At 56.2% G+C, this 17,595-nt stretch overlaps 1 protein-coding gene across 2 annotated transcripts; it reads right to left on the minus strand.

The window, feature by feature from the left end:
* Positions 1-1,135: 1,135 nt before the first annotated feature.
* SLC25A19 (solute carrier family 25 member 19) lies at positions 1,136-14,133 on the minus strand. Of its 2 annotated transcripts, none has more exons than XM_037494369.2 (8): positions 14,089-14,133; positions 13,608-13,659; positions 11,447-11,616; positions 11,107-11,262; positions 9,851-10,021; positions 4,046-4,235; positions 3,424-3,554; positions 1,136-1,778 (listed from the first exon to the last, which is right to left on the minus strand). In XM_037494369.2, exons 3-8 carry the CDS (start codon positions 11,576-11,578, stop codon positions 1,596-1,598), a joined length of 963 nt encoding a protein of 320 aa, XP_037350266.1. In that variant the 5' UTR covers positions 11,579-11,616; positions 13,608-13,659; positions 14,089-14,133; the 3' UTR covers positions 1,136-1,595. The 2 variants fall into 2 exon arrangements, with proteins under 2 accessions (XP_037350266.1, XP_037350265.1); XM_037494368.2 differs by lacking the exon at positions 14,089-14,133 and adding an exon at positions 14,008-14,061.
* Between the last annotated feature and the right edge of the window lie 3,462 nt (positions 14,134-17,595).

The raw sequence follows: 17,595 nt of genomic DNA on the forward strand, positions 1-17,595 counted from the left end.
CCGGTAAAGTGAGTTGAAAAGCAGTGCAGCGCCCCAGAGATGGGGGCTGGGGGGGGGGCAACGCACCGCCCACGGGGCGCTGGGAGTGACCCCGAAGTCTGGGCCAGGCCTGTCTAGGTCTTTCTGGCTGGAGACGGGCGAGAGGCACAGGCCCAGCAGCCGGGTCAGGGCCAGTTAGGCGTCCTGGAGGCTGGCAAAGGGCTGCTCCGGCTTAACGACGAGCGAAGCGGCCTGGCCAGCGGGTGTTGCCAAGTCCTCTCCTCCTGTTAGGAGAACGGCCAGGTGGTCACCTGGAAATGGACGAGGGCGAGCATGTTCGGCTGCAGCAAAGAACCAATGAGCAGGAGAGAGGAGAATAAGCTTTACTCCCAAGCACTTCATTAGCAGACCTTGGGGAAGTTGCCTCCCCCAGACCTGGAGTGCCACAGCCTGGGCTTTCATAATCAGCAGCCAAGAGCAAGGACACTTCAGGACTCAGGGCCCAACCCTATCACCCAGCTCCAGGACAGGTGCAGGGCAAGGGGGTGGCCCGGACACAGGCCGGCTCCCAGCTGCTCAGTGTGAAGGCTCAGCCTGGCCCCAGGGGTGAGGGCAGGGACCCCGCCTGGACCCCAGCTCCTCTGTCCTGGACCCCTCTGCAGAGCCAGCACTCAGGCCAACCTCCCCTGGGGCTAGGAGAGCTGGGGTGGGTGGGAGGTGGAAGGGTGGCAGCTGTGTCTGGGAATTTTCTTCTTTCCTACTCCTGAGGTTTCTCTGCTCCTGAGTATGTTGCGAGTTTCTTTGCTGACAGGGCCCTGGGTGCCAACCGTGCCTCACAGGCCATCCACGTAACACCCCCTTCGCCTCCACTGGACTGCTTCAAGCCAGGGCCCTTCTAGGGCTTCAGAGGTCACACACAGCAGGCCAAGCAGAGTGGGCAGCTGATGCTGACCAGCCCAGCTCCAGGAGGGCTACTCCGGTGCCTGGTGATAGAGAGGCGGTAAGGTGGATTGGGGAAAAGCTGCCCCCCTTCTGCAGCCTGCTGAGAAGGCCAGGCCCAGACCAGCCGTGCAGGCGCCGGCGCAGACAGGAGACAGGTGCACGGGCACCTTTACAAAGCAAAATGGTGGGTGGATCCTGCTCCAGAACTAGAAGCAAAGCTGCCTGAGCGACGGACCTGCTGAGAAAGTGGAATCCCAGGAAGGTGGGATGGCTTCGCTCAGACGCTGAGGAACGGGGAAGATACAATAAGGAATGTGCTTTCAGCTTTAATGTCTGTTAAGTAAATGTAGGGGCCAGCACCCTGCCCAGCGCTGGACCCTCAGATCTAGCTGCAGCCCCACCCTGTGCCAGGTTTTGTTCCAGGCCTGGGGGCTGAGAGGTGTAAGCAGCAGGCAGAGAAGCAACTTCCTGCTTCCTGCTGGCGCTGCTGGCCAAGTCCCTCCCATGCTGTCGCTTGGAGAAAGCCAGGACCTCCCACCGCGCTGGGGGCTACTGTCCCGCTCGCTGCGGCTGCGGCCCCTGACTGGAGGCTGGACCAGGTGGCGCGGCCCAGAGCAACAGGAGGAGGGAGATGAAGGTGACCGCCAGCCATGGCTGTTCTTCCTCGCGCAGAGCTAGCTGTCCGCCTTCTTCATGCGGTGGAAGAGGTTGCAGAAGAGCTCGTACCAGGAGAACACGAGGCCCGTGGAGAGGGCCGCCTTCAGCAGGCTGGGGGACAGGCCCTTGAAGAAGCCCTGGGCACCCTCCTCCTGCAGCACCTGCCTGGCGCAGTCCAGGAGGCCCCGGTAGCTGCGAACCTGGGGAGAGAGGGCGGTTCAGAGATGGATGTCGGCCCCTTCCTTGGCGCCCCATGGCACCCGCTCGTCCTCGCAGGGTGAAGGAATGGATGCGCAGAGAAGACGTTCACTTTATGCTTCTCTGCCAAGCGCGCGCCACCACTTGGCTGACGTGTCTGGAAATCAGCACTGGACAGGGCTCCTCCTGCCGGCAGAGGCCGCTCACCCCGCCCCACCTAAACTCCCTTGGGGTTCTGGCCCTCCTGTTGGCCCTTCGCCTGCCCAGGCTACTCCTGCAGCTGGGCGCTCCAGTTACCAAGCCCGCTGCTGCCAGGCAGTGCCCCCAGGCACAGCTCTGTGCAACCCCGTGACTGCGAAGATGGTGTCATCGACACCAGTGATGATATTGTCAAACCGAGCACTGTAGCCTGGCGTTCAGGGTCCACCACTTGGCCTCAGCTTCCCTCCCTGGCCTGCCCTCACCCCCAGGGTGCTCCCCTAGGCCTCCCATCTCCAGCCACACCCACTCACACTAGCCCCTCCCCAGCAGCGGAGCCTCCCCTTTGTTCCCACTCTCACTGTCTCTCCCAAGTCCAAATGCAGACCGTCCTGTCAGGACAAGCAGGTAAGTGGAAAAGGGAGGTTTTGACCCTTGTGTACGACCCCAGTTTGGTTCAAATGTACACGTGTGTTTATGCAAAGGAATAAAACTATAGCCAAAGGTTCTGTGAGCTTATCTTTTTGGGGGGGAGTCTTAGATATAATTTTTTTTTAAAGATTTATTTATTTATTTATACAAGCACTGGGTACAGTCAGAAGCGCGGGAGGGTGAGAGAATTCACCAGAGCCAGAGCGGGGAGCAGAACAGGCAGAAGGACCGAAGTGCACTGCTGAGGGGAGCAGCGGGCGGCAGGAGAGGTCTGCGCGCCATGCGGGACCCTCCTCCGGTGGCCGGGGAGCAGCTGGGGATCGAACCGGCACTGCAGAGGCCGCGGGCAGCTTCGCAACCCAGCGCTCAACCGCTGCGCCACCAGGGGAGGCCCAATATAATTAATTTTTAACTTTATTCTTGTCTCTCTGATGTTTCTTAAGTTTTCTGACAAAGATAATGTATGGGGTCTCCCTGGTGGTGCAGGGGTTAAAGTCTCAACACTATCAAGCTATCGCCAGCCACTGCAGCCTGAGTTCAATTCCCGGCCAGGGAGCTGACCCACATGGTGCAGCAGACCTCTCCTGTCTCCCCGCTGCTCCCCTTAGCAGTGTATTTCGTCAGTCTGCCTGTTCTGATCCCCGCTCTGTCTCTGTTGAATCCTCTCACCCCCTGCACCTCTGGCCTGCACCCCAGTTCCTGTATGCATAAATAAATAAATAATAAATCTTTAAAAAAAAAAAAAAGGAGAAATATGGCAACTATAAACCCAATTCTTGCTCGCCCCCCAGCCAGGGCACCCCCCTTCTGGCAGGAAGGGCACGGCCCATGTCTCCTCGTGCCTTCGCATCCTGGGATCCGGCTCTGGAGGGGAAAGCTCTAGAATTACCCATCCCCTCCCCAAACCCTCTCCACCCCGCCCTGCCCCGCCCCGCCCCGCCCCCACTTCTCCTTTCCCACAGTGGGCCCTGACCGGCCTGTAGCGGCCAAAGGTCAGCACTGTCTGCAGAGGCTCACCTGGCCAAAGGTGGCTCGGGCCTGCTCGAAACCTCCCACCTGCAGCCGCTTCTTGATGAGGTCCAGGGGGTACGTGAGGGTCTTGCTGATGACTCCGGCTCCACTGCCACAAAGCAGGTTTTTGAGGTTCCCTGAACCCAAGACGTGCAATGAGGAGGAAACGAGGAAAATGAAGTTGAGGGTAGACAGCTTCCAGGGCACGAGGTCTCAGCCCCCACAGAACAAAGCCCCACAGCACCCTCCCCTCAGAGGAATGTAGCCCAGGGAGGGTCATGCTGGCCCCTCCTGCTGCAGACTGGACAGGCTGGGAGTGGGGGGGCCACTACTCTGGGAGGGGCCTCCCCTGTGGGAGGCAGACAGGACCCCGGGGCTCAGGTACCCTCTTGAGAGGGAACAGGGGTTCCCCTTCTTCCCCCCAACCAAACCCAAAGAAAACACAACCCCAAAACAGGCAGTTTACAGATTGTTCCTCTGACAAAAACGTGAACCCTGACCATCGCCGGAAAAAAAGGGGGTGATGTCATGGTGTGGGGGGCCCATGTGGTGGGCCAAGCACCAGCGGGGCTGGGAGGCGGAGGCCGCAGCTTCTGACGGGAAAGCCCTGGGGGACGGGGCAGCTCACCATTGGTCTGGCCTTGGCCTTGGGCCGGCAGGAGCCACTCGCAGGCCTGCTGCAGGGAGCTGTAGAAGGAGAACTGGAAGCCGGCGTACGGGAAGATGGCGATCAAGGTGGGGGTGAGGCCTTTGTAGAAGACGGTGGGGCCTTCGGTCTGGCACATGGTGACCACGGCGTGTCGCAGGGAGGGGTAGACCTGCACATGCGGCCCAGTGAGCGGGGAGGCTGAGCCCGGCCGCCCCGCCCCTCACCTCGCTAGAAACCCGGTGCCCGGAACGAAACTTCCCCTGCCGAGAGGCCGGTCAAGAACATGCTGGGCAGAACCCAGAGGCTGGCGCTTCCAGCAACTCCCTCTCTAGCATTCACTGCGCCCCAGTGTCCGCACGGTCAGTGTTCTCGGGTGGCTGGTGGTCACGGCCACCCCTCCAAGGACCCGAGGGGGTTAATGAGGGAGAGGCCTGAGGGCAGTGTTTGTAGAAGAGGCGGCCACCCCCCTCCCCAGGGATCTTCCAGCAGCAGGAGCAGCGGTGGTCACTCTTACCCCTCCCCGCAGGCAAACATAACCGGGGTACGGAGGGGGGGCAGCAGGAGATTTACTATTAATACCATCTTGTGCTGTTTTGATTTTCTGCCACAAGCGCAGACTTAAGCTTTCTTAGATCTGGGCAGGAGGCCCGCAGGCCCCTGGCTCTCCCTCGTGCCTTCTATAGACCTACGTTCCGTAAAATGCTCACGAGGGCGGACTCTGCGCGGGTGGGCACCCGGCTCCCTGTGGATGGGGTGACTGAGGGAAAGTCTGCGCCGAGCAGGGGGGCCTGCCCTTCTCAGCACTCGCGCCCCAGCTCCAGCTGTGAGGAAGGACTTCACCTGGGGACTTCCACGGGAGGGCAGGCCTGGGGCGGCCATGGGCACAGCTGCCCACGCGCCCACGACTCTCACTCTGCTCCTGTCCCTCCTAACCAGGCTGGCAGTCCCCGCTCACCAGGCGTTGGAGGGAAGGCTTCAAAGAGGCCAAATGCTCAAATGGGGGTGGGGATAACTTGGAAAGAAGAGACAGAAGAAGAGAATTGAAGAAAAAAGGAACCACCCACAAAGTGATAACTACTATTCTCAGACTTTCGAGAAGACACCACCTCCTTGGTAAGAGGAGAGGGTCTACTTTAAAATAGATCAGCGGGGCCTCCTGGGGGGCACAAGGGGTTAAGGAGCAACCTATGGAGCTATCTGCAGCCTCTGCAGCACAAGTTCGATCCCAGGCCAGGGAGATACCCACATGGCGCAGCAGACCTCTCCTGGTTTCGCCCACTGCTCCCTCAGCAGTGGATTTCAGTCCATCTGCCTGTTCTGTTCCCTGCTCTGTCTCTGGTGAATCCTCTCACCCACCACACCACTGGCCTGTACCCCAGTTCTGTATCCTCAAATAAATCTTTTAAAAAATAGAATAGATCAGAGGTGAGAGTCACAAAAGACAGAACAGTGCTTGAGAGAAAATCTTCGTGGTAGGCAAACTTTTTTTTTTTAATTTATTTATACAAGAACCAGGGTACAGACTAGATGCGTGGGAGGGTGAGAGGATTCAGCAGAGACACAGTGGGGAACAGAACTGGCAGATGGACCCAAGACACTGCTGAGGGTGAGACAGGAGAGGTCTGCTGCGCCATGTGGGTTACTCCACGGCCAGCGGGGATCGAACCGGCACTGCAGAGGCTGTGGACAGCTTCACAGCGCTGCGCTCAACTGCCTGCACCACCAGGGAGGCCTGCAAACATTTTTTAAAAAGATTTATTTATTTATGTGTAGAAGAACTGAGGTACAGGCCAGAGGTGCGGGGGGTGAGAAGATTCACCAGAGACAGAGTGGGGAGCAGAAAAGGCAGACTGACTGAAACACACTGCTGGGGGAAGCAGCAGGGAGAAAGGAGAAGTCTGCTGCGCCATGTGGGTAGCTCCCTGGCCGGGGATCAATCTCAGGCCACAGTGGTGACAGCGCTGAGACTCAACCCCTCTGCCCCCAGGGGTCCCCTAGGCAAACATTTCCTAGAACACCAAAAGCAAAATCCATGAAAGAACCACTTGATAAACTGGACAGCATCAAAATGACAAACATCTGCTCTTCAAAAGACACTGGTAAGGAAATGAAAAGACAAGCCATAGACTCAGAAAATACTGGTAAAGTAAAAACCAGCAGCCTGTGACAAAAACAGGCAGATGCTGCCCCAGAGAAGACGCAGCCCACCAGCACGCAAGGACACAGCAGCTCAACACGAACAGGAAACGCAGAAAGCAGAATGAGAGTCCACGACTCACACCTATCAGAATGGGTAAAATTTTAAAGGATAAAATAAAAATAAAGATGCGGCAATACTAAGTGTTGGGGAAGATAAGGGCCCACTGGAATTGCTGATGGGCATGCAAAATGGCAGAGCCACTTAGTAAACAGTTCGGCTTTTTCTTACCAAATTAAACATTCTTACCTTCGGACCCAGCAATCCCAATCCTAGGTATTTACCCAAGAAACATGTGTTCGCATACCAGGTGAGAATGTGTGCTGTGGATTTATTCATAACCACCGGCAGCTGGAGAACAATGCCCACCTCTTTCAACGAGCACACCGTGATGCAACCACCCAACGGAATACTACTCAGCAATCATAAAGGACTCAGCTGCGCACATACAGCGCATGAGCGAGTCTCAACCACACACGCCGAGTGAAGGGCGCCAATGCCGACCACACAGGGCACGGTTCCGTCTATATGACATCCTGGGAAAGGCAAAACTTTACAGACACAGACCGGAGGTTAATGGAAGCTGGTAATGGAGAACAGACTAAACAGGAGCACAGGGAAATCTGGAGGGTTTACTGAAACCGGCTTATATCAGGACTGTGCTCACTCTACATTTGCCAAAACTCATATTGCTGAACACCAAAAAGAGTGAATTTTTTGGGCCTCCCTGGTGGCCTAGGAGTTAAATCTCAGGTCGATCCCTGGCCAGGGAACAAGTCACATGGCACAGCAGACCTCTCCAGTCTCCCCGCCGCTCTCCTCAGCAGTGGATTTCAGTAGATCCACCTGTTCTGCTCCCCGCTCTGTCTTGGGTGGATCCTCTCACTCCCTGTACCTCTGGTCTGCACCTCAGCTCTTGTATGCATAAATAAAAATAAATCTTAAAAAATGAAAAAGTCCAGTAACCAGGATGCTTCTGGAGTTCTCTTCAGCAACACTGACAGCTAGCAAGAATTCTAGATCCAGTCGTCAGTCAAGCGTAGGGTAAAATAAAGGCATTTCTTATTCAAGGATTCTCTGGGGAAGCTACTTCCCAGGATGCGCTCCAGCTAAACAAGGGATTCATCATGAAAGAGAAAACATGGGATCCCATGAGAATCCCTGAGCAAGCAGCTGTCGAGACCTAGGGCACCATCCAGACTGATAACTGAGGGTGAAGGGTGCCAGCTGGGGGCTCCATATCGTTCCATAACATGGGGCTGAAGACCACAGGCTGACCCCACAATTCGCGACAGATGTGTAGAAAACTAAACAAATAAAACCCAAGGCAATGGCTAACTTCAGGAAAGACAAAGAAAATGCAACCACAACACTGTGCAGGCTCAGCTTTAACAATTACTTAACGGCATGAACACTGAGGGCTGATTTAGTCAAAATCTCTTCATCAGTTGTGCTGTAATCAAATAGGAGGAGAGCACAAAGAAACGTGAGGGCATCAGGAAAGAACTAAACCCTTATCTTCCATGGTGGCAGTTAATAGTTAATGTCTTCAATTTAAAAATAAGGAAGGAAAGAGAAAGAGAAATAGTAGTATTGGCACGTTACTTAGAATCAGGGAGTAAATAGGGCCTCTCTGGTGGCGCAGGGGTTAAAGACAGTGCTACCAAGTTGTTGCAGCCACTGCGGCACAAATTCGATCCTGGCCAGGGCGCAGCAGACCTCTCCTGTCTCCCCGCTGCTCCCCTCAGCAGTGTATTTCAGTCAGTCTGCCTGTTCTGCTCCCCACTCTGTCTCTGGTGAATCCTCTCACCCTCCCGCACCTCTGGCCTATACCCGGTTCTTGTATAAATAAATAAATCTTAAAAAAAAAAGGGAATCAGGAAGTAAATAATGGAGCAGCTTCAAGTATTAACAGCAGCTGCCTCAGGGAACTGCGATGGGCCGGCTGGTCTTGTTTTCTCACAATCCATGAAGAACTACCTGGCTTGTGAACCTTTACACACCTTACATGTTGGTGATCTTTTAAAATTTTGAAGCTAACGGTAGAGTTTTGCAGCTTTTAAACAGGCTCCTCCTGGACCTCCCTGGTGGGGTAGCAGGTGGAGACACAATCTATGAAGCTGTCCGGTCTCTGCAGCACGAGTTTGATTCCCAGCCGGCCAGGAAACTACCCACATGGCGCAGCAGACTTCTCCTGTTTTGCCCGCTGCTCCCCTCAGCAGTGGATTTCAGTGAGTCTGCCTGTTCTGTTCCCCGCTCTGTCTCTGGGGAGTCCTCTTACCCTCCACGCTTCTGGACTGTACCCCAGCTCTTATATGCATAAATAAACAAATCTTTAAAGATTTATTTATTTATTTATTTATTTATACAAGAACTGGGTACAATCAGAAGCGCGGGAGGGTGAGAGAATTCACCAGAGCCAGAGCGGGGAGCAGAGCAGGCAGAAGGACCGAAGTACACTGCTGAGGGGAGCAGCGGGCGGCAGGAGAGGTCTGTGCGCCATGTGGGACCCTCCTCCGGTGGCCGGGGAGCAGCCGGGGATCGAACCGGCGCTGCAGAGGCTGCGGGCAGCTTCGCAACCCAGCGCTCAACCGCTGCACCACCGGGGAGGCCCAAATAAATAAATCTTTAAAAAAATTAGCAGGCTCCTCCCCTTGCTTTCGAGTGCAATTTTCCAGTCATTCCAGAACCAATGGCCCCAAATTTCTGGGGAGGGAATGTGCCCTTTACCCTCTTTTCTACTCCTGTCGCCCCTTCTGAGAGGTTGGGGCCACAAGCCCACAGAAAGGAAGGGATGGACGGGCCCACTGTCTTTGCTTCATCCTAGCAGCCAGTATGTGGTTCCCTTCTTACACACACCCTGCCCCCCAACTTCTCTGCTCAGTTCAGAGGGTGCCTCCTCTGGTTTCTCAGCCAGGGTAGTCACCCCAAACCTCCAATTTTCTGTGGAAGTGGCCTAAGGAGCAAACCAGCTCTCATGCCCCAGACATTTTCTTCGAGACTATACCCAGGGGCTTTGCCCTTCTCAGCCAGTCATCACGATGTCTCCGCCATAAAAGGGCTCCCCTAACCCAGGAGCTGCACCCCAAGCAACACAAAGAAACAGCAGAACAGAAACTAATTTGATCCCAGATCAAATTCTTAAGCAAAGCAACACCCCCTACCAACACAACCCTCCTGCAGGAGGAAGACACTGGAAAGATTATTCTACACACACACACACCCCTACATACGTCCAGGAAACGGAGGTCTGGTGGGCAGGCCAACTGCAGGGTTAATCCCTTGCTTTCACTCAGGGAAGTTCTTTGATTCCAGCTTCCTCTCCTCCATTCTTTAGGGAAACCAAAGCCGCTCTCTTGATGACACAGCCCTCGAGTCTCACCTTGCGGAGCACCTGTCCACCCACCCCGGCATGTCACACCTGGGGGGCTCCGTCTCGCATGGAGGCTGTGAGCACCTGCAGGGTGCGGAGCGGATGCCAGCGGCCCAGAGGGGTGAGGGGAGCACGAGGCCCCACAGCTCCTCCAGCGACACACCCGCTCGGAAGGGCCCCCGCTCCTGGGACGCCTTCCATTACCCAGACTCACCCTGGGCTCCCCCTGAGCTGCAAAGCGGGTACGCAGGACATCCACGGGGTGCACGGCGAGGGTGGCCGCGCAGGCAGACAGGCCTCCACAGACAAAGTGCACGGAGAACTGGCGGGCGTCGCGCACGCGGGCCCGGTGCACCAGCTCCGTCAGCAGCTCGAACGACAGAAACTGCAAGAGCAAAGGACAAAGTCACTGACCCCCTGGAATGTACCTACCACCAGCCGGGGGTCCCAGCCCAGGGAAGAGGCCCCTTGGGCAGTGACAGAATATACGGTAAACTTAAGTGTTTTGTGCAAAACTCAGATGCCGTTTTAAGCGCGCGGGCTGAGGGAACAGGTGAGAAAATGTTTATATCAGAAAAATCTGCTCTTGAGCCAATTTCTTGAGAAGAGGGAGAAGCTGGAGGTGGTGGGGGTCTCAGCAGTGGCCATGAGAAGTCGCTGCTTAGGAAGGCCCTTGGGGAGCACGTTCCACATGGTCAGGGTCAGCCCCGGACACAGCGATCTTCTTACAAGCGCTCCCACTGGGGGCCACCTGGCCAGGTCACTAACATATTCACAGCTGGCGGCATCCACTGAGCACCCGGGGGAGACAGAAGGGTCCGGTCCCTAGGAGCACCCCACCCGAGCCATCCCCATGACAGTGAGGACCAGCAGGCAGGCCCTGCCCCCTTTCTAGCCAGCGTCCAGCTGGGTCTGTGCCAGCTCCCTCTGCCTCAAGCTCGTCTGTCAAGCAGGAGAGGACACAGAATCCACCGACGTCAGAGACTGCTGTGAGGTGACATGTGACAGTGCTCCAGACGGGGTCTGCCCAGACTGGCATCATCACCCCACATCGGGCAGTCCTACCCCCCCGGAGACACGCTGGTGCGCGGCTGACGAGTGACACCCGGGAAGCCTGTATTGCAATCCTAGATCCACCACCACCGGCTGTGTGGCTTGGGGCAGCTTGCTTAACCTCTCTGGGACCCACTAAAGCCCTGCGCGGCCTCCTGTGCAACGCTGTGGGCAAGTTCCATGGAAGCACAGATGTGAAAATGCTACTTTGAATGGCCTCAAGAGAATCTCCAAGGTGTAACCCCCAAAATTCACCTGGGGTGGGGGGACGTAGGGAGGTGTACGGTCCATCTCAGAGTGACTAGGACAGGCGAGTGGTGTGCTGAGCACCTTCTGCGGCCCTGCCCTCGGCATGCCCACCCACCCGTCACCCTGTGGAGCAGCCTGACTCCACAGCCCAGCCGGACCCGCACTCACCTGGACTGCGCCGTAGCCTATGGAGAGAAGCTGGGCCGGCACGTGGCCTTTCCAGAATGCCGTTGGGCCCTCCTCCCACAGAATCTGCCTGCAGGCCTGCAGGATCCCATGGTACTTGGCACCGGGGTCACTCCGAGACAGGCGCTCTATCTGAAGCTGGGAACCGAGAGGGAGAAGGTCAGGCCAACTCTGGTGGGGGCGCAGCAAGGAGAAATCGCAGAAAAGGTAATCAAGGTGACAAAGTGCTTCTTTTTTGACAAAATTCCAAGTTCTAGAAACTTCTTTGGCAAGAGTGAACGTGTCCTCCAGCCTGTGACCTGGAAAAGAGGGGAAAGGGTACCTGGAAACGGATCTTGATGACGTCCAAGGGGCTGATCAGGGCCCGCGTGACGAGTCCAGACACAGATCCTGCCACCACCACCTCAAAATTGGAGATATTCCTGTCATCTGCTTTGGGGTCATAGCCGACCATCCCTGCCTCTGGCCTACACAATGTCCATCAGCTTCCAGCTAGATGCAAGAGACAGGCAGTGAACAGCAGAGCAACTTCTGAGGGTCCAGAGCAAGTTCAAGCTTATATCTCACCTCCTCAGAGCAGCCCTCCAGGATCAGCCCATGTCCCTTGGATTCCCTCACCCTTCTTTCTAGCACGAATTGCCGTATACTGTTATTTACTCAGTCCCTGTCCCTACCCCACTAGAAGGCAACTAGGAGAACATGGATGGGTCTCATGTCTCCATCTCTGTAGCCCAGTGCCTGGAACACAGCCCAGCAGAGAACGTGCTCACAGTATTTGTTGACTGAATCAATGAAAAGGCCAGAAACAACTGGCTTTCCAGTGACACCTGGCTTTACGGCAAACACCTGGCTCAGACAAGGCCTAGGCTGCGAAAGCAGGAGGCCAGAGCCCACTCAAGTCAAGCACTAAGGAGGCCCAGTGGGTTGAGCGCTGCGTGCTGAAAAGCTGTCCACAGCCTCTGCAGCACCAGTTCGATTCCTGGTCAGCCAGGGAGCTACCCACATGGCGCAGCAGACCTCTCCTATCTCGCCCGCTGCTCCCCTCAGCAGTGGATTTCGGTCAGTCTGCCTGCTCTGTTCCCCACTCTGTCTCTGGTAAGTTCGCTCACCCTCCCATGCCTCTGGCCTGTACCTCAGATTTAAATAAATAGATTTAAGATTTAAATAAATCTTAAAAAAAAAAAAAAAGGAGGCCTGTCAGACAGCAGGTTCTGGGGAAGGGGCCTGGGACTCTAATGGGCTCAAGCGAGGCAAAGGAAGCGCTCAGAGGGCCCCCCCCCCCACACACACACACACCAGCCCTTCCCCACTGTCTGTACACACCCCAGGCCCACCCACTGCAGCAGAATGGCGTCACAGAACAGCATGATGCTCCCAGGCCCCCCTGATGCTGCCTGCTGACCACTTCACCCTCAGCCTGGACCACTCCTGCCTCCCCTCATGTGGCCATTCTCAGCACTTCCCACCACTTCCTGGAAACCTGTCTGCCCAACTCACCACTGCTTTCCCTGCTCCCTTGTCTGAAAGGCAGCCCGACTCCCAGCCAGCTTGCTCTTCCGCCACCAGGTCCTCTCCTCCCCAGGGCTCAGCCAAGGGGCATCCCCTCCAGATGCAGTTGACACACGCTGCCTATTGACATTCAGTCCACGCCAAATTGCCCGTGTGACAGTGGTCCCCAAATTCCTACTGCCTGACGTCCCAGCTGTTGTAACGTTGTGCACTCGGCTTGGGGGCAGCCGTACACATCTCGTGTCTACGGTGTCTCTGGCCAGGGTCACTCCCCTTGAGCTTGACGGCCCCCCTTAAGTGTACAAGCTGCGTGGTGCATGGTGGGGACACTGCATTGTGTGTCCACAGCGCCTGGGTGCCAAGGCACCACTCGCCATGGCCGTGGGAGACTAACGTCCCCTCTAGCGGGCACTGTGCATGCTAACGTATCCTCTCTGTCCGGAGGACGTGGGCTCCCGAGGGACAGGGACTCGGCCTCAGGCGGCTGGCCCAGGTCAGCACAGGGCCTGGCACACCTCAGAGGCTCCAGCCATGAATAAATTATTAAAAACCGCGTAGCTATTCTAGAAGCAACACGGCCCTGCAGAAAGAGAGGGGGAAAGCCAGCACTGAACACAGGGCGTCCCTGACTGGGAGGCAAAGCGCCTCCAGAGTTACACAGGGACGGCTCAGCTCACGTCAAGCAGCGGCAGTTTCCTGCCCCGTCTGGGAGCCACTTCTCTGTAGAAGCAGCTCGGCACAGCTGCGCAGAGCCTCAGCCCGTGGCTCAAGAAGCCTGAGTTCAGGTGCCGCCTCCTGCGCACCTTGGGCAGGTTTATTTCACCTGGGCTCAGTTTTCCCTTCTGGAAAATGGGCACGATGCCTGTCCTGCCTAATCCAGACGGCTGGACAGATCCCGCATGATGCCATTTGTCAAACAGACGCGTTTCACAGGCCTGAGGGGCTGGTCAGCCACAAGCCCACGGTGGCCTTACCTTTTCCGCTCCTTCAAAATTTCCTTATGGACCGACAAGCCCTGGTATTTCTCTAGAGGCAGAAACGGAATGTGATTGTCAGCGCGACACCCACACACCCCCGGAGGCCGGCGCTGCCGGCGTGAGCGCGGGGCGCCCCGGGCGACGGGAGTCGCCTCGCCCCCCTCTTCTGTCCGCGCAAACCCTCGTGGGCGGGGACCCCGGGGCCCCGCGGGAGCGGCCGGAGCCGCGTGCTCGGCGGGGGGTCCCTGCAGCGGGCCCAGCGTGCGGGCACAGCGGAGCCTCGGGGGGCCGGGGGGGCCCGGGGGGGCCGGGAGGAGGGTCGCCCCCAGCGCCCCCGCAGCGGCTGCCCAGGTCGGGCGAGACACGTGTGCGCGCAGTCCCCGCCCCGCGAGAGTACCTGCGCGCCGGTGCGTCCCCGGGGAGCCGGGGCGCCGGGCCCCGAGCGCACGCTCGCGGGGCGGAGGCAGAGGTCACTCACCCGGCCGCGAGGGCGCGGCTCGGCCCGGGGCGCGCTCCTCCGCCTCCCTGCTCGCCCCGTCTTAGCGCGAAACGTCACGGCCCGCGGCAGTAACTGACGGACGCCTCAGCCAATCACCGCGCAGCTGCCGTGGACGCAGAACCAATGGTTGTGCAGTCCACACCCAACTACCGCCTCCCGCAAGGTATCACTGGGTAGTGTAGTCCTCGGCTGTCGAGGGCCGGCCCCCGCCCGCGAGGCGCAGAGCCTGCCGGGAGATGTAGTCCTGCGGGCGCGCGGAAGCCGGGGACCCGGGCGGGCTGCGCCGCCGGGGGCGGAGGTCGCTGTCGACGCGGCGCGCGGCCGCCTCGGTGGGAAGGCGCGGCTTGCGGGGCCTGGCCCGCGTCCCTCAGAACCGGGTGTCCTCCAGTCCGGGCGGTCTAAGCCTCGAGAAGATGGCGGAAGCCTGCCCAACACCTGGAGGACGTTTAGGAGCGTGGGCCTGGGGTTTTTGTTTTTTGTTTTTTTTTTTTAAGATTGATTTATTTATGTATACAAGAGCTGGGGTACAGGCCAGAGATTTGGGGGGGGTTGTGTGAGAGGATTCAGCAGAGACAGAGTGGGGAGCAGAACAGGCGCATTTACTGAAATCCACTGCTGAGGGGAGCAGTGGGTGAGGCAGGAGAGGTCTGCTGCGCCATGTGGGTAGCTCCCTGGCAGGCGGGGGATCGAACTTGTGCTGCAGAGGCTGCGGATTGCTTCATAGTGCGGTTCTTAACCCCTTGCGCCACCAGGGAGCGCCCCCCCCCATTATTTTGAAGTCAATCTCAGGGTTCATATGATTTCACCAGTAAACATTTCACAATATGTCTTTAAAAGACAAGCAATCCCGTCTCAAAATACTCAAAAATTTCCCAAAATGAACAATAATTTCTTAATGTCATATTCTGAATTAATGTTTACATTTCTCTGATTCACCTATAAAATGTCTTTTATATAAAAACAACTGTCTGAATTGGGATCCGGAACATACATTGCAACTGGGTAAAATTTTAAGCTTTTCAGTTTTTTTTTTTAATTTTTTTTAAAGATTATGCACACAAGAGCTGGGGTACAGGCCAGAGGTGCATGCGTGTGCGTGCGTGTGTGTGTGTGTGCATGCTTGTGTGTGCATGCGTGTGTGTGCGTGTGTTGGGGATGTGAGAGGATTCACCAGAGACAGAGCGGGGAACAGAACAGGCAGACTGACAAAAGTACACTGCTGAGGGGAGCAGGGGGCGAGTCAGGAGAGGTCTGCTGTGCCATGTGGGTAGCTCCCTGGCCTGCAGGAGATAGAACTCGTGATGCGGAGGCTGCGGATTGCTTCATAGGTTGTGTCCCAACCCCTTGCGCCACCAGGGAGTCCCCACTTTTTTTTTTTAATCCATGGCTTCCCTCTTCCTCTTTTTTTGCAGTTTCTTTCGTTTCCTTTCTCCCCCCACCATCCCTTCTGTACTGTTTGATGAAACAAGGTGATTTGTCCCATAGAGTTCCCTAGTCTCGATCCTGCTGAAGGCATCCCTGTGGCATTGTGTTAATGTCTCCTTCGGTCCCTTGTGTTCCTTCTGCACATTGGTAATTCGATCTGAATGCCCCGACCACATCAGGTTTTGTTTTGACAAGACGACTCATGTGGTGGCATATGTAGGTACAGTGGGCCTCCATGGGTTCCTCTGTCATAACACCTTTTGTTTCTCATGCTGTGATGGTTGCAGCCGCTGCTGACTCCTGTGTGGCATAGGGCTTGTGACCCCTCTTCTGCAGCACTTAGCAGGAATACATCTGAAGAGGACCATCCTTCATATTAGGAAGTAGGACAAATGTGTGATTCTCTACCTTCAGCAGTTTGCAAAATAATGATCAAAGGGTATTGCTGTGCCTTGTGGGTCAGCTCCCTGGCCTGGGACCCAACTCCGGCTGTGGAGGTGGTAGCGTGAAGCTTAACCCCTGCACCACCAGGCAGCCCCTTTTTAGGAGTTTAATTGAGGGCCTCCGTGGTGGTACAAGGGGTTTAACACAGCACTGTGAAGCTGTCTGCAGCCTCTGAAGCACAAGTTCAATCCCCGGCCGGCCAGGGAGCTACCTATATGGCGCAGCAGACCGCTCCTGTCTTACCCACTGCTCCTCTCAGCAGTGTATTTCAGTCAGTCTGCCTGTTCTGTTCCCCACTCTGTCTCTGGCGAATCCTCTCACCCCCCACACCTCTTGCCTGTACCCCAGCTCTTGTATGCATAAATAAATAAATCTTAAAAAAAATAAACTTTCAAAAAAAATTTTAAAAAGAGTTTAATTGAGTTATGTTTACTTTTCCAAAGAGCTCACATATTTATTGCAGAGCCAGGCTCAGAAGCACACCAAGAGAAGCATATCCAAAAGCAGTGATGTTTTCAGTGTTACACACTTGATGCCACTGATCTGTATACAGAATAAATGTGTACTCACGAGTGATTCCTTACAGACCAGCTCGGTCTTCTCCAGCTCGGTGTCTCCTTTTGGAATGGCACCTGATTTTTATTACCACTTTTCATCTGAATCCACTGGCAGGTGGGACAGTTCAGGCCAGGGAGCTACCCACAGGGTGCAGCAGACCTCTCCTGTCTCCCTCTGCTCCCCTCAGCAGTGTGTTTCAGTGGATCCACCTGTTCTGCTCCCCACTCTCTCTGGTGAATCCTCTCACACCCCCTCCCCACCATACCTCTGGCCTACACCCCACCTCTTGTTTGCATAAATAAATCTTAAAAAAAAAAAAAAAACTACCTATGTCCTCATTGGCTTTCTCTCACTTCCTCTGTCTCCCTGTGTAGAGATTGCCTAATTTCCCCCACGAAACCCCAGCCTCTGCATTATGTCTGTGTCTACCGGTTTTATAGACTGTCTGCCTACTTTGTCCTCCTGGACAAGCCCACACTTTAGACCAAGGCTCCCCATGCTCGTGCAGGGCATCAGCCAGGCAGGACCTGTGGCCACAGGCGAATTGTAGGGTGGAGACTCAGGGAACCACCGACCCTCGGGACTGGGAGACTCCTAGGCGCCATTTAGTCCCGCCAGTTCCCACCAGGCCAGGGCCGTGTTCCCAAGGTCCTTCAAGGTCAGATGGCAAGTAGGTGGGACATCGAGTGAGATGAGGTTGTTGGCAGGTGCATCTTCCTGCGCCAACACCCCGGTTCAAGTTTTTGCATATTTGAAATCTGACCATTTCATCTTAAGTTAAATATACTCAGTCAGTCGTGTCATGTGACAGGAGAAGCCGGAAAATAACGGTTCCCGGCAGCTTGGGGAAGTGAATCCTTCTGTGACCTCACTGACATTTCCCCGAAACACACCTACCTAGAGCTCCTCTGGACTTTCCCCGCCTCCTCCGGGGGAGTCAACACCTCCTGGGCCTTGACCAGATCGCGCTGGTATTTACCAGCCACCTAAGCCGGTGCTCTTTTCCCGCAGAGGCGGAGAGTCTCGCAGGCCATCAGGAGGTGACTGTGGGCTCTTGGC

Source organism: Talpa occidentalis, unplaced genomic scaffold, assembly GCF_014898055.3.
Source record: "Talpa occidentalis isolate TD23 unplaced genomic scaffold, MPIMG_talOcc4v2.1 talOcc4.7, whole genome shotgun sequence".
Classification (NCBI taxonomy): domain Eukaryota; kingdom Metazoa; phylum Chordata; class Mammalia; order Eulipotyphla; family Talpidae; genus Talpa; species Talpa occidentalis.